The sequence below is a fragment of the Copidosoma floridanum genome, unplaced genomic scaffold (genome assembly GCF_036245765.1).
Source record: "Copidosoma floridanum isolate Cflo_tuat_1 unplaced genomic scaffold, Cflo_Japanese_pri ptg000001l, whole genome shotgun sequence".
NCBI lineage: Eukaryota > Metazoa > Arthropoda > Insecta > Hymenoptera > Encyrtidae > Copidosoma > Copidosoma floridanum.
The window spans coordinates 11,511,125-11,525,436 of record NW_028321878.1 but is presented as its reverse complement, the minus strand read 5'-3'; the positions used below and the strand labels follow the sequence as shown (position 1 = coordinate 11,525,436).

At 42.0% G+C, this 14,312-nt stretch overlaps 4 protein-coding genes across 4 annotated transcripts; 1 reads left to right on the top strand and 3 right to left on the bottom strand.

Moving 5' to 3' along the window:
* The first annotated feature begins 1,308 nt into the window (after positions 1-1,308).
* Positions 1,309-3,586, top strand: rho-7 (rhomboid family intramembrane serine protease rho-7). Its single transcript, XM_014362667.2, has 8 exons — positions 1,309-1,442; positions 1,518-1,704; positions 2,131-2,238; positions 2,316-2,481; positions 2,541-2,761; positions 2,841-2,942; positions 3,013-3,110; positions 3,185-3,586. Exons 1-8 carry the CDS (start codon positions 1,396-1,398, stop codon positions 3,279-3,281), a joined length of 1,026 nt encoding a protein of 341 aa, XP_014218153.2. The 5' UTR covers positions 1,309-1,395; the 3' UTR covers positions 3,282-3,586.
* On the bottom strand, positions 3,364-5,098 carry LOC106646607 (S-formylglutathione hydrolase). Its single transcript, XM_014362689.2, has 5 exons — positions 5,011-5,098; positions 4,638-4,745; positions 4,153-4,530; positions 3,849-4,074; positions 3,364-3,777 (listed from the first exon to the last, which is right to left on the bottom strand). Exons 2-5 carry the CDS (start codon positions 4,718-4,720, stop codon positions 3,601-3,603), a joined length of 864 nt encoding a protein of 287 aa, XP_014218175.2. The 5' UTR covers positions 4,721-4,745; positions 5,011-5,098; the 3' UTR covers positions 3,364-3,600.
* A 752-nt stretch (positions 5,099-5,850) lies between these two features.
* Positions 5,851-9,623, bottom strand: LOC106642308 (coiled-coil domain-containing protein 39-like). The gene is made up of 13 exons (XM_014357094.2): positions 9,525-9,623; positions 8,981-9,406; positions 8,838-8,928; positions 8,641-8,771; positions 8,358-8,549; positions 8,059-8,274; positions 7,904-7,994; positions 7,550-7,842; positions 7,215-7,469; positions 6,664-7,149; positions 6,360-6,572; positions 6,007-6,292; positions 5,851-5,924 (listed from the first exon to the last, which is right to left on the bottom strand). Exons 1-13 carry the CDS (start codon positions 9,621-9,623, stop codon positions 5,851-5,853), a joined length of 2,853 nt encoding a protein of 950 aa, XP_014212580.2.
* Positions 9,624-10,040: 417 nt separating this feature from the next.
* Got2 (glutamate oxaloacetate transaminase 2) lies at positions 10,041-13,322 on the bottom strand. The gene is made up of 8 exons (XM_014362831.3): positions 13,138-13,322; positions 12,174-12,330; positions 11,972-12,100; positions 11,666-11,887; positions 11,425-11,581; positions 11,224-11,322; positions 10,821-11,137; positions 10,041-10,742 (listed from the first exon to the last, which is right to left on the bottom strand). Exons 1-8 carry the CDS (start codon positions 13,212-13,214, stop codon positions 10,620-10,622), a joined length of 1,281 nt encoding a protein of 426 aa, XP_014218317.1. The 5' UTR covers positions 13,215-13,322; the 3' UTR covers positions 10,041-10,619.
* Positions 13,323-14,312: the final 990 nt, after the last annotated feature.

Below are 14,312 nucleotides of genomic sequence, written 5' to 3'. Positions count from 1 at the left end.
ATCATTTTGTCGCTCTCTCTTTTACTGAAAAATTAATTATTTCACCACCTCCGTCGCTGATTGTCCTCCTTTTTCGTACCTCTTGTGTTGCTATGAAATTTTTCGTGCGTGTAGTTGGTTCAAAAGTTGGGAATATTTTTGCAGATGTATGTACGGAAATTCCCAAGTTCGCTAAACACAAAATCGTCAAATGTTTTTTAATATCAAAGTAACACATAGCCATTGGTAAATTGCAAAAGACAAAGGTGAAAACGAAACAACTATACTGATGGGATTCACCGTGGAGTTTTGTCATCCAGTCTCCAAAGGGCAGGGAGAAATTTATTACCCTCGACATCCAAGCCATTTTTGTGTACAATATAGCTCCAATCAAGTGCCCAGCAAAGACAACAATAAAGGAGCGTATGCGCACAAACAATAAACGAAGGGCGTAGAAACTACTAACGATGGTTCTCCCGGTTTCCTGGTTTGGTTTCATCGCCGATTTGTGCAAACCTGTTTTCGATGAATTTACATATTTATAATATTGGCTACCGTCACGAGTACACCAATGCAAGTTATAACTGTTGTTGTTTTTCCTTAGGAAAAGGCCGATGTTGTAATCCATTGATCGCTGTCCTGTAGCTCTTATACATACGTATACCCATGTATTGTTGATCGTCGAATCAGAGAAAATCAGTCATTGTGACACAAAGATTGCGTTGAAAAACGTAACGTGAGCTTTTCTACGTTACACTCATCTGCAGTAAAATTTAAATCGCGTTTTCATTCGTACATTCATATATTGTACGTTTATTATGCAGTTGCATTTCTCATATCGTGTTTACACACATGAATAATTTTCCTTTCTGGAGATTTAAATGAAAAATCACTGTAATCATTTATTTATATTTACGTAAAACCGATAAAGTGTGATTATACATGCAGTGTGTTAAATAATATGAAATATTATTCAGGTAAGTGCAAAGAATTTTAGTTTTCATTTATTAACTCAAAAATTGAAAACATTTTGAGCGTAATATTAATTATTTTATAACAAAATTTTGATGACAAACCTTGTGGAACCCACATAAGTATATACAATATATAAGTACATGCTGTACATCATTTTTTCAATTTGAGCAGTTTCACAATTAAGGCGCATTTACACGACTCGAATTGGAAACAAGATATTCGCTGTGGTCGCCGGCTTGTAATTTGTCGTGTAAACGCGCCCGAACATCGTTTTATACCTACGAGCAGACGAGTTTATTTCACACATATGTTTCCAATGTTTCAATATAGCACTATACATCCTGCAGTCTGCAGTGTCAAATAAGATCTAATCAAATCAAATGCAATTAACGCGATAGTATTAAATTTTAAGTGACAATAATAAAACAAAATTTCTCTTCGATGGCAAGCCGAGTTCTGTTACGTTTGGGTGATGCAACTAGCAGATGGTAAATGTATATTATGTTGTTAATTGAAAAAAGGGTTATGCGGCGACTTTGACAAAATCAGCGAAATTTTTCCAGTATTTTTTCAAACGTACAGTTGCCAAGGGTGCAACTCCAATCTCAAGGTGTGCTGAGGCAAAGCAGAAATTTCAAAAGAGACAGAAATATCGAGAGTACGATAAAACAGCCTTTGGAAGTTCAGGTTCAAGTTGGAGCCACAGGGGCTGGGCAAAAATTATGGAAGGCCACTGTTTTTGCCACAGCTGTATGTTGTTTGTTTACGTTATACGTTTATTGAAAGGGTTTATGAAATAATGGTGGAGAGAGATTGCATTTGAAAAAACTAGAGTTTTATTCAACAGCACATTAGGTGATGTAATTTTTTGGTGAATTAATATCAAAGCTTTGAACCATCAGCACATTGTTCTTTTTTGTGCAGTGATTCATAAGGTTTATCACCAATTGTTGAATCAAATTGACAAATGCAAATGCAAATGGTTGACTTGAGCGTTATGTAAATTTTTTTTCTATCAATATTCTTTCTCTGCCATTATTTATTTATTTTTTTTTTTGGCACTGGTTAACTCATCAACATTAAAAATGTCAGAGCTAAACTATTTGTCTGTTTCGTTTACAGGAACATTTTCAAAATTGTAAAAATTTAATATAAAACCTTATCAAACGATTACAGTTTACTGGAGCATCTTTCTTGGGAGCGACAGTATGGGAATATGAAAGAATACGATCGCAGACATTCAAAGGATTGAATAGAGTACCTTTTCAAAGACACTTTAGAACCGTTCGTGAAAATTGAAATACTAGTTATCGTTCTCTTGGTACTAGATCATTTTTTAGCGGTTAACGTTTTGTCTTTAGGCTACAGGATGGAGGCAAGAGGCGAAAGCGTGGTGGAATGGATTGTCAGAAGGTCAGAGAACGTTTTATTTCATTTGCTATGCCAATGTTGCTGTGTTTCTGGCGTGGAAAATACCACGATTGAGATCAACAATGATGAAATATTTCACCTGTAGTCCTGCCACTAGTAAGTCCAAATTCTGAACCCATTACAAATATTTGTGATTTATTAAATGTATTTTTCAGGTATAACGTGTCTGCCTATGATACTGTCCACGTTTTCGCATTACAATCTGTGGCATTTAGCAGCAAATATGTATGTGTTACATAGTTTTAGTACACCTGCAGTTTCGTATTTAGGAAGAGAACATTTTGTAGCCTTGTATTTGTCATCCGGAGTTGCATCGAGCTTATTCAGTATTGCATACAAAATTATGAGAAATCAATCCGGGCCCTCTTTAGGAGCTGTAAGCCTGTCATGTTACTTAAAAATTTTTAAATAAGTCATGGAAGCGAAATTATAATGTTTTAAAACTCGTGTTACAGTCTGGAGCCATTATGGGAATACTAGCTTTCATTTGCACTCAGTACCCTGATACAAGACTGAACATAATTTTGTTGCCTCAATTTACATTTAGTGCTGGAGCGGTAATGCATATTGTCAGCATACTTTTGCTACATAGGCTATAAAGAAAATTAAATATCAATATTTTTTTAGGCAATCAAATCTCTAATGGCAATGGACACGGCTGGGTGTGTATTTGGATGGAGATTCTTTGATCATGCAGCCCACTTGGGTGGTGCTCTTTTTGGAATGTAAGTGATGGTTATTATTGGAATATTATTGAAAACATTCTTAAGTCGGATTTTGAAAAATTTACTTTTTGTAGCTTTTGGCAGCAATGGGGTATTGAAAATATTTGGCGAAAACGAGCACCAGTCTTAACACAGTGGCATGAGTTCCGACATGGAACGAAATCTTCTTAAAGTCACATGCACATTTAGTGGAATATTATCCGTTTTGGAGTACGTATTTGTAAAAATTATGAATTTTATTTATTTTGTATATTTATGCTATCTGATTTTGTGCAACTATAAAAAAAATTTTCGTAAAATACATTCAATATATTTTTATATATAATGTGTATTTCATGTACATACATGTAAATGATAAAAGTTTTATCAAATTCAGTCACGATAGTTAAAAATGGAATAAAACTTTTACATGGAACGCTTGGACATATTGTAAATATAAATTTGAATCAAATAACAATTGTTATTTATAATTTAACAAGTAACGCCTACCTTAACAATTGAGATATTTAACGTGATGTTTAATATGTTCTTCTATAAATGTCGAAATAAAAAAATAACTATGGTCATAACCTTCTTGAAATCTCACATCAAGATCTATAGGTGTATTTTTTGCTGCGGCAGTAAGATTTTCAGGTAGAAGTTGTTTAAGAAATCCGTCTTCCTTACCCTACAAAATCAAAATATAAATACTGTTCTAATACTACGTTGTGCCAACAGAAAATGAAAAAAAAAAAAAACCTGATCCACTAAGATGTTAAGACATGGTCCGTTGTAAGTTTTAATAAGTTCTGAGGCATCGTATTCATTCCAATGACTATCACCTTCTTTTCCTCCCAAATATCCTGCAAAAGCCTTTTTTCCCCAGTCACACTTTGTAGGGTTACTGATAGGTGCAAATGCAGAAACTGTTTTGTACTGTCCAGGACACTTGAGTGCACAGATGAGAGCGCCATGTCCACCCATACTTCAATGAAAAAAAAAAGAAATTTGTTTTCAACTACTATATACACAAAAGTATTTTAAGAGAAAATCGTACACATACCTATGACCCATTATTGACTGTTTATCCGGTATTACATTAAATTTCTTTTTGATCAGAGCAGGCAACTCTTTGGTAACATAGCTGTACATTCTGTAATGGTTTTTCCATGGCTCTTCAGTGGCATCTACGTAGAATCCAGCTCCTGATCCAAAGTCCCAGCACTCATCTTCTCCAGGAATGTTGACTCCTCTAGGACTCGTGTCTGGCACAACAAGCATGACTCCATTCTCAGCTGCGTATTTCTGAGAACCAGATTTCTGAATAAAATTGGCTTCTGTACATGTCAATCCAGAGAGCCAGTAAATTACGGGCACCGGATGCTTTTCAGCTTGAGGTGGCACGTAAACACCAAAGTTCATTCGGCATTTTAGTTCTGTGCTGTAAGAAAGGTTCAAAAGTAAATATCATGAAATCATGAGGACATGTAAAGTAAATACCCTACCAATTACCATTACCATGTCAAAATTAAAATCAAGTAAATATACCTTTCGTGAGTAAAAACCTTCTGCCATCCCCCAAAGCTCTTGTTGCTAGATACCAGATGAATCTCCTCAGGCGACTCAGACATTATTGTTACAATATAAACAAAAAAACTAAAATAAAGAATCAACGGAAATTATGTGGACAAAATTAGCCCTTTTAAATTCGATACAATGATGAAAGACTAAAAAAATAATCAAGATGAAGATGAAGCAAAGAAGTTCAAAAACAAAATGAAACAAACAAGTAATTGAAGAGGTTATGACTGCAACCCCCCCCTCCCTCAAAATGCAGACAAAAAACGGTGCTGAAACCGGCGGCGGATGGACGGTCTGGACATGCAAAGACAACCATTTTTTTGCTCATTAAATTACTTACTTAATTTAAACCAAGTTTGAAGAAGACAAATTTCAACGAGGCAATAGCAAACTGTATCGAGAGTGTTGAGTTAAGACGCCAGACCCCAATGTAAGTGTATTAGTATACCTATGTTAAATTGTGTTATCTTTTATTCTGTGATAAGTAGGTATATGGCTCATCTAGAAAGTAACTTAGTTCTTGACCTTTTTTTTTTTTTTTTTTTTTTTTAGTTTTCATAGTATTACTGACATTGCTGACGTCTTTAAAATATAAAACCTCCTCAGTCATTGATGGCTTGTAGTCTTTTATTTATTTTATTGTATTGTATTATATTATAGAGTTGATTGTACTACATGGGTATATAGGTATACCTTATTTTAATGTCGTTTAATCAATGTAACTTAAAATGAATGCATGATAATTAAAGAATTCCTTTACTCCAATGGTCCTAAGAAAGTTTATGTACTATACGGTTGCAATAACAATATCGGTATCAAAAATCTTTGCAAATTAAAAGAAAATATATACAAACAGTCGGTTTTACGACTACTATCCTTAATATTATTTTTTTTTTAGAAAACAAACGTGTAATAATTTATACAAAAGCATGAAAATAAAGAAACGAATAAACAAACTTATAAAATTAAGTTAGGTAAGTAGGTGTAAATATAATCCTACTATTGCACAAATAAAAATTGCTGGATAAAAATTATAATCATAGTTAGACGACGTTACATGAGCAATGCAAATACCTACTAATTGTATGATAAAATATAGTATTTCTGCACTATCACGATGATACAAAAACACATATATTTTTATCCCTGCGAACGTTATAAAATACGTAAAATTTTCGTCTCACTTTTTCTTCTTTGGTGTCTGTCTTTGCGACCTTGAACTCGATACCTTGAGAGACTTTGCTGAACCCATTGCTGCAACAAAACAAAGTCCACCATTCATGTAAAAAATTACGAAAAGAAAAAAAAAAAACAGGCAGATAAAACAAAAATGTACCTTCAAACTGCGGTTCCAATTGTACGATCGAACCGACAACCATGTCCCTTCCAGAATTGTTCTGTACCCGGCTACTGCTGGCCCCGTACGAGCTAGCCGTGCTCTCGCACCTGCTCGAGTACTGCTGCTGCAGCCTGAGGTAGTAGGCACTGGGCAAGGCTATACCCCGCTCGTCCAGCAACTTTTTGACATAAGCTTCGGCCTCCACGTGGCGAATCGTGAACTCGGCTATCCGCTGCAGCGCCAACTGGTTCAGCTCCTGGAGCTCGCGCAGCTCAATGTCCCTCTGTGAAGTACAAAAGCCAATGGCACAAACACACATTGAATCAACGGTATGATAAATATTTCCCAACCTCCTGCAACAACATGGACTCGTTGGAGGTGCAGGCGCACTTGTCGCGAATATCCTTGAGGATCCTCCGGAGGTTTTTGTCGGCCCTCGAGATTTTCTCCCCCTGCTCGGTTATCTGCTGCTCGAGATCGGCGACGGTCTGCCTCTTGTCCTCCTTCTCCTCCTTTATTCTCTTCACGTCCTCGTCCAGCTGAGCGCAATTCTCTTCCATCCTCTGCGAAAGAATACACTCATCCCCCTCGTTGTTGCCCATCATCGCTCGTGGGATAGTAAAAACAATCAAAAGAATAGTATAATTTATGAACCTTGCAGTCCTCGAGCGCGCGGTCGAGCGCTCGCCTCCTCTGGCCCATGGTCTCGAGGACCCGGGTCATCTCCTCGTCCAGTCGGGCCTGCTCCGCGACCTCGGGCGCCCCGTCCTCCACCAGCGACAAACTGTCCTTGTACTTGGCATTGCACGCGTTTACCAGCTTGAGGGTGTTCTCCATGCTTCGTATCTCGTGCTCGGCTTTGCGTATGGCCCGGTCGAGCTGGTCGCCATGCTCTTGGAGGACGTAGCGCTCCTGGGCGCTCTGGATCTTCAGGTAGGTCGTGTCCAGGGGTGTCCCGTCCTCGGGATTCGTGCCAAGGCTGGCGACTATTATGCCGTAGCGCACCTGCAGCTGTTGCACCCGAGCCTTGCGCTCGACCACCTGGCCCCGCAGCTCAGCGCAATCCGCCTGGGCGAGCCGCCTCCTCAGCACCAGGCCCTCCTTTTGCGCCTTTATCTCGGACATGCGCTCTTGCATCGCCTGACGGGTTTTCAAAGTGATTTAATTGTCGTTGTTGTCGTAGCTCCGGTCCACTCGACACTCACCGCTTCCATTTCGAGGGCCAACTTCTCGAGGGTGTACAGCTTGCCCCCGACTTTGGACGCTATCCTCTCGGCCTCCCTGACCTTGAGTTTAAGCATGTTCTCGTCCACCTGTCTGCCCTCGTGGCTCGACTGGGCCGCTTTGAGCTGCTTCTCACCGCCGTCCAGCAGCAAGCACAACTCCTGCTTTTTGTCCCTCAGTTGTTGCAGCTCCTCGTTCTTGCTCGCCATCTCGCTCGTCAGCTTTCTTACGTCGTTCTGCGGTACAACGACGGCGCGTGGATTCATCATTTTGCCATTTAAAAAGTCATTGCTAAACGTATTGTGTGTATATATACCTCGACCTGAGCCATCTGCGCCTGGAGAGCCTTGAGCGTCTCGGACTTGTCCTTGAGCACCCGGCTCAGCTGTTTGATCCTGTCCTGCTTCGCCTCGAGCTTGTCCTTGTCGTTCTCCTGGCCCAGCATCACCTGGAGCTTCAACTCGTGCCTCTGCAACTCCACGTCGGCCCGGTACGCGCACTCCTTCTTCTCCTTGAGCAGCTTTTTTTGCCTCGACAGCTCGGCCACCAGCCGCTCCCACCGCTTCGACTCGGCCTGCTGCTGCATCACCACCATCTTCCTCTCGTTTTCTAAGGGAATTATATAGGTTTATCGTACATTCTCGAGAAGGGAAAAACAATGTGGACCCACCTAGCTCGGCTAGCCGGGCTTCCGCGCGCGTTATCAGGTCCTGCTGTCGCTTGATCTCCCGATTGATCGTCGCCTTGCGCTTCTCCTCCCTCTGCAAGTAAATCGCCCGTATAAGTGTGTATTTGGATATAGTCGTGTTTCCACAGCGCGTTAACCTCGAGCATATCCTGCAGCTGCCTCGTCCTCTCCTCGACGTTCATGGTCTGCCAGTCGATGTTTTTGAGGGTCTCCTTGAGGTCGCGCACCCGCCTCTTGCACTCGTCCAGCTTGCCCCGGCCCTCCTCGACCTCGGCCCTCTTGCGCTTAACGTTGGCCCGCGTGTCAACCGTTCGGCGCGTCACCTCCTGCAGCTCCTTCCTCTTGGCCACCAGCTGCACGTTTTTTTATTTATTTCGTTAATCATCGTGGTTTTGTTCGCCGAAAATTTAACAAATATCGGTCCTCGTGTGTATACCTCGACCGCCAGGGCGTCCATGGCCTCTGTCGCCCTGTGGCGCTCGTCGCGCTGCTTCACGAGCTCCCGCTCGGCCCCTCGGATGCCGTACTCGAGCTCCCTGTTCTCGGACACCTGGATCTCGAGGAAGCGCTCTGCCTCCTCGTACGCGTCCATCCGCGCCTTGGCCCTCTCGCGCAGCGAGTTCATTTCCTTCGGCACGACAATCATCGTTGCAATCGTACGGTGTGCTTCAATGGCATTGTTGTTGTTGTTGTTATAATGTTAGGTGTATATAGGGTACTTGGCGGGCGTCGCTGATGGCCTTGCCTCGTTGCTTGAGCGCGCGGACGCTCTGCGACCACTGGTCCATCAGGTGCCGGCGGTCCTTCACCGCTTGGCTGTAATACCGGGCCGTCTCGCTCAGCACCAACTCTGAACAAACAAATGGAAATGAAACGCTTGGTTGTACATACTTATGCGTTATTAAATACCACTTACCCAATTCCCGGACATCGGAGTCGGCTTTGAGGATGGTCCGACGGTAGGTGTCGGCCTTGTCGCTGAGGCTCCGGCGCTCGAGCTCGATTTTCTGCCCCAAGGATGATGCGTTAGACGGAACAATGATGATCGACACCACCTACCTTGAAGCTCTTGTCGTCGGTGCGGACAAAGTGCTCGATCACGAGGTTCTTCTCCTCGGCCCGGTTGAGCTTTTCCTCCCAGTCGGCCAGGCTCTCCTTGTCGAGGGCAATGCCCCGCTTGGTGTCCTCGAGTTTGCGGCTCGACTTGGCCAGACGTTGCTTCAACATCGCCGTCCTCTCCTCGGTCTCGCTGGTATCTCGCGCTGCCAGCTTGGACTCGCGCCTCAGCCGGCCCTCCTCCATCCGGGACAGGCCGTACAGGTGCTTCTCCGCCTCGAGTTGGGCCGCGTGGGCAGCCAACAGCCGCTGGTTCTGGCTCTGCTCCTGGCGCACGTCCGTCCCGTGCTTCTGGATCTCGCTCGTTAGCTCCTCGAGGTTGGCCAGTCGCGTGCGGAGCGCCGCGCGCTCCCGCGTCTTGCGCTCGATCTGCGACACATTATATCATACGTATACAACACGTGTAGTTGAACTTGTGGAGCTTTCGTAGGGTGCTCCTTGGTGAGGAGATCGAGGTGTAGATGCAATGCCGATCCAATAAGGTTACCTCCTCCTCCAGGCGTTTGTTCGCGGCATTGGCGATGGGGATGTGGAACCCGTCGCCCCAGCCTAGTTCGCTCAGGACAGCTTGGACTGCGCTCGTCATTGTCGAGACACTATTATAGTCTACGATGCTGGTTTATCATGGATGCGCTGTGACGGTTTTTTTTTGGGTTTTTTGTTTTTATTATTATTTTTTTTTTTTTCTTCAATACAACAACAAAAGAGACCACTTTGCGTCGCTATCGTCACCTGGTCGAGGGAGTACACGCGGCTCGACGCGTCGACAGTCCGAGCACGAGGTGACTGAAGTCGCGTCCGACTCCATGGCAACGGTACAACAGTAGGATGTGGAACTTGCTTCGATTGTTGCGGGAGTTTTATCGTGTGCAGGTGGATTGTTTTTTTTTTTTTTTTTTTACGACCAATATAATATCGTCCAAGTATGGGAATTTCAATTGTTATTGGATAATGATATAAAAGAAGCGGGTGTTTTTTTGAAAAAAATTACGTGTGTAATGAGTTAAACGTCATTTATTTCGTACGTAACAATCATTCGTAGGTCATTTAATCTTCCAAGGGTTTCCAATTAACTGAACTGACGTGGATTTTCTCATAATTTTCAACTTTTTTAGGAAAGACTAGACTTACTTACGTATAATTATATGTATACTAAAAAACAATAATAATGTATTTATTTGTGTATATGTATATTTTTTTTACCTTTATCAACAACAGTAAATATTTCTATAAAATTTTGAGAAAAATTTAAAAGGAATGCAGCTGAATTGCAAGTGTGTATGTGTATATAAAGTGTAGAATTGATTGGCAGGAGAACTCGTATCCATCAACACCGCCAGCAGTGACTTTTTACAAAAATAACATGCTTATAGAGTAAATGCACTGTTTTTCTTTCTTTCCCCCGATACACACTCGTATTTTCACTTAAAATCATAAAATACAATATACTTATCGGCTCACATTTGAGCGACAAGTTACATATTAGTTTGGGTAGGTGCTGGTTTTTTTTTTGGTACGATAGTGCACAGAAGTAGAGAAGTTGTTTGTTTCAGGATGGAAAACTTGGAGTTATCGAGACGAATTACTTGGTAACCTCGTGAATACCATGGGCCAGATACTCCACATTGTTCGATGTGACACCAGCCATCGAAATTCTACCATCTTTGGTCAGGTATATGCTAAACTCCTTGGTTAGCCTTTCCACCTGTAAAAACAAGACCATCATTTTTTTTTTTTTTCATAATCGAGTACGAATTCGAGTGAAATTTCAAAATTACCCCACCTCGGGAGCTTTTAGACCAGTAAAGCAAAACATGCCAATTTGGTCGGTGATGTGAGACCAGTCGCGAGTGCTACCATTCTTCTTGAGATGATCCTTGAGCTTAGTACGCACGGAGATGATTCGGTCAGCCATCCCCTTGACGTCGATCAGCCATTGTTTTTTCAGCTCCGCGTTGCCCAAGATTTCACTAACGATACGAGCACCATGAATCGGTGGGTTCGAATACATCGGCCTGATGAGGATCTTGATCTGAGAAAGCGTTTTGGCAGCTTCTTCTTTGCTGGCGTTGACCAGTGTGAAAGCTCCTACGCGCTCGCCTTTGATCGAGCAAACCCGTTTATTTAGATGATTCATAATCGAAAAGCTACTAGTTTATAGGGAAAAAGTCAAAGTAAGCGTTTACCATACAAGCCCATGTTCTTGGCAAAGGATTGGGCGAGTGCAACGTGGTGGCCTTCGTCGATAAATAATCTTACAGCTAGAGAGTCTTTCATTACGTCACCTGTTCAGAGAAAAAAAAAGAAACAACAACAGATAACGTTTTTGCAACGAAAAAAAAAAACATGCAGGTAGAGGCCAGATAAAACGAAAACACTTCAAGTACCAGATGCAAAGCCTTGATAAGCCATATCGAAGAACGGGAAGAGTTTCTGCTTCTTGATAAGCGCCGACAGCTCGACCCACTGCTCTGGCTTGGGATCGACGCCCGTAGGATTGTGGGCGCAGGCGTGCAGCAGGACGATCGACTTTTCTGGGATTTTCTGGAAAACCAATATCAATTCGATATTTTCGAATTTTTGCTATAGATCTGTCAGAATCAAGGGTGAAATGTCGGCTTTACTCACGGACACATCGTCGAGTAAACCCTGGAAGTCGAGGCCACAGGTCTTCGGATCGTAGTATCGGTACGACTTGACTGTCAGACCGGCGAGTTTGAATAACGGGGTGTGGTTGCCCCAAGACGGCGTTGGCAAGTATATTTCCTTGTGGCCCGGGAAAAAGTGGGACAAGAAGTTGGCACCGATCGTCAACGATCCCGTACCGGAAATACCTTGTACAGTGGAATTCTGGAGGAAAAAGTTTTTTAGTTTTCCCATCGACGTTTAGGTCTTAACGGATCACTTTACAAGAGTACATAGGTATATACTTACGAGACCGTTAGACACAACGTTATTGCCGTCACCTAGTGCCAGGTTGATGGCGTGTTTGCAGAACTCCGGGTTCCCCGAGATCGGCGAGTACTCCTTGTCCAGTCCCTTGCTGTGTAGATTTTTCTCTGCCTACGCGGACATAATGTTGTAATAATATGTGAGAGGAACCACTTGGGTGGTGGAGAAAGGTATATATACGTACAGTCTGGACACTTGGCAGTACAAAGGGTTTGCCGTTGTCGTCTCTGTAAGCTCCAACGCCGAGGTTGATTTTCTTTGGATTCTGGTCCTTCTTGAACGCCTCGGTCACCCCGAGAATCGCGTCAGGCGGGCCCATCTCGACGTGGGACCACCACGAGCTGGACGGGAGAGAGAGAAAAAAAAAACGATTACACCTGTTGGTGATTTTGAAACTTGCTTCAACATTTTTCGCCAAAGAAAATTAATCGCATGAGTTTCTAACTTACAATCAGATGCAAGTTTTTTTGTTTGCAATTGACGTGATGTATAAATTTATTTAAACAACTTGTGACGTCCATGTTAGGTCGAAACCGATGATAAATAGTTTGAAAAAAAAAAAAATAGAGTCCAAAGAACACGTTATCGATTCGAATATCAAAGTCGTCGGTCACGTGACTCAAACAAGCTTTCGAAAAAAAATCCCCGCATCAATAGCACACATCTCACATTACAGCATCACGCGCCATCAGTTATACGTTGGGTCGCATATCTACATTTACATAAATATAATATATATTCGTATAAATCTTGGGTCTCAAACATTTTTGGAGCAATCGCGCGGAACAACTCTGAATGTTCATCCGCATACCCACACACGTTGTATACATACACGCCACATGTTATTTTTGATTATACAAATTCTGTTGTGTGAATAGTCGAAAATCGAAAATTACAAATACTACATAGATAAATTGATGATAGAAAAAAAAAAGGGGGGAGAAAAAAAATCCAGGTCGAAGCTTTTGAAACCTCGTGTATACGTGTGTGTGTGTATACACGTAGGTTTAGGAATTAAAAGGCCAGCTCCCCCCAGCTGAGGGTACATGTACACATACACAGGTAAATGGAAGGTCACGCGTCCATATATTATATCAATCGTCGTGTGGTGGAAAATGTTGTTTTTGTTTAAATAGAAAAAAACTCACTTGAGCCTCGCCGAAGCAACCGAAGCCCCACTGGCGTTGCATCTCAGCAGATGGCAAAATCTCGTACCCTGTGCCATAGTTAATTGTAATTGAAAGACTGTATTTGTTTTATCGGACGCAAAACTCTCAGGGCGAAGCGGCACACCTCGCTAACCGGAGCAGACTGGAGTAGTATTAGATATGGAGGGACATCTCGGCGCCAGCGCGGCGATGCCTCCCGCGCACTCTTTTGCGACGTTGGGCTCCGCATCGCTTGTGATGCAAAAAATATTATTTCTTCGTATCAACTCAATTGCTCGGTCCATTGCCATATACAGTTTTTATACGTGTATTCGCGGGTGAAAAATCACCGAGTGCTTGCTCGCTCGGGGGGAGTTGCGTTTTCCACGAGCTTTGCAAGCTCCGTTTGATTTTTTTTTTCAAATTTTTAACGCTTGGGCGAAAATAGAGTCGGGGTTCCAAAATTACACCTCCATCTCGCTTCTCAAAATTAATTTGCCGCTCCGCGATTCGTGCTTTTAATTGGGCTCAAGATGCAGCTGTCTGCGGTGCCCGGAAATATTATTATTTGCGAGACGCATATTAAGTATTATTATTTTATGTATACACACAGAGTTTTGTTTAAATTTCCAGTGTCGTGATGCATATATGTGTGATTTTACAAAACAGTGGATAGACTGATAAAGATCTCCTATCTAATTACATTGGTTTTCAATGTTTCATGCACACTTCAATTTGTTTTTCGCGATATTGCATAGCATTGGCAAAACCAATTTTCGTTCCATAACATGATATTTGCAAGCGTTTATACGCACTTGCATCGTGTGAGTTGATGTGTGTGTGTTGTCGTCTCTTCTTGATTAATCTCAACTTCCTCTTTTTAATCTCTTGATAGGCAGTATTGCATGTACGTTTGATTTTACGAACATAAGGACATCACGAATAATAATAATACGGTTCTCTCTGATAGCGATTTATGGTCCCATTTTTCGCGTGTGTAAATAAAACATGTGTGATGTAATTAAATCGAAGGCGCAGAGTACAATATAAGTATATGTTCACAGGGAAAGGTTATCGATAAAATTTACCGTTATCATCAAGATATTGCTTTTCGAGGTACAATATATCAGTATCTTTATTTATATGTGTATCGACAAGTTGTTTTTTTTTGCTAA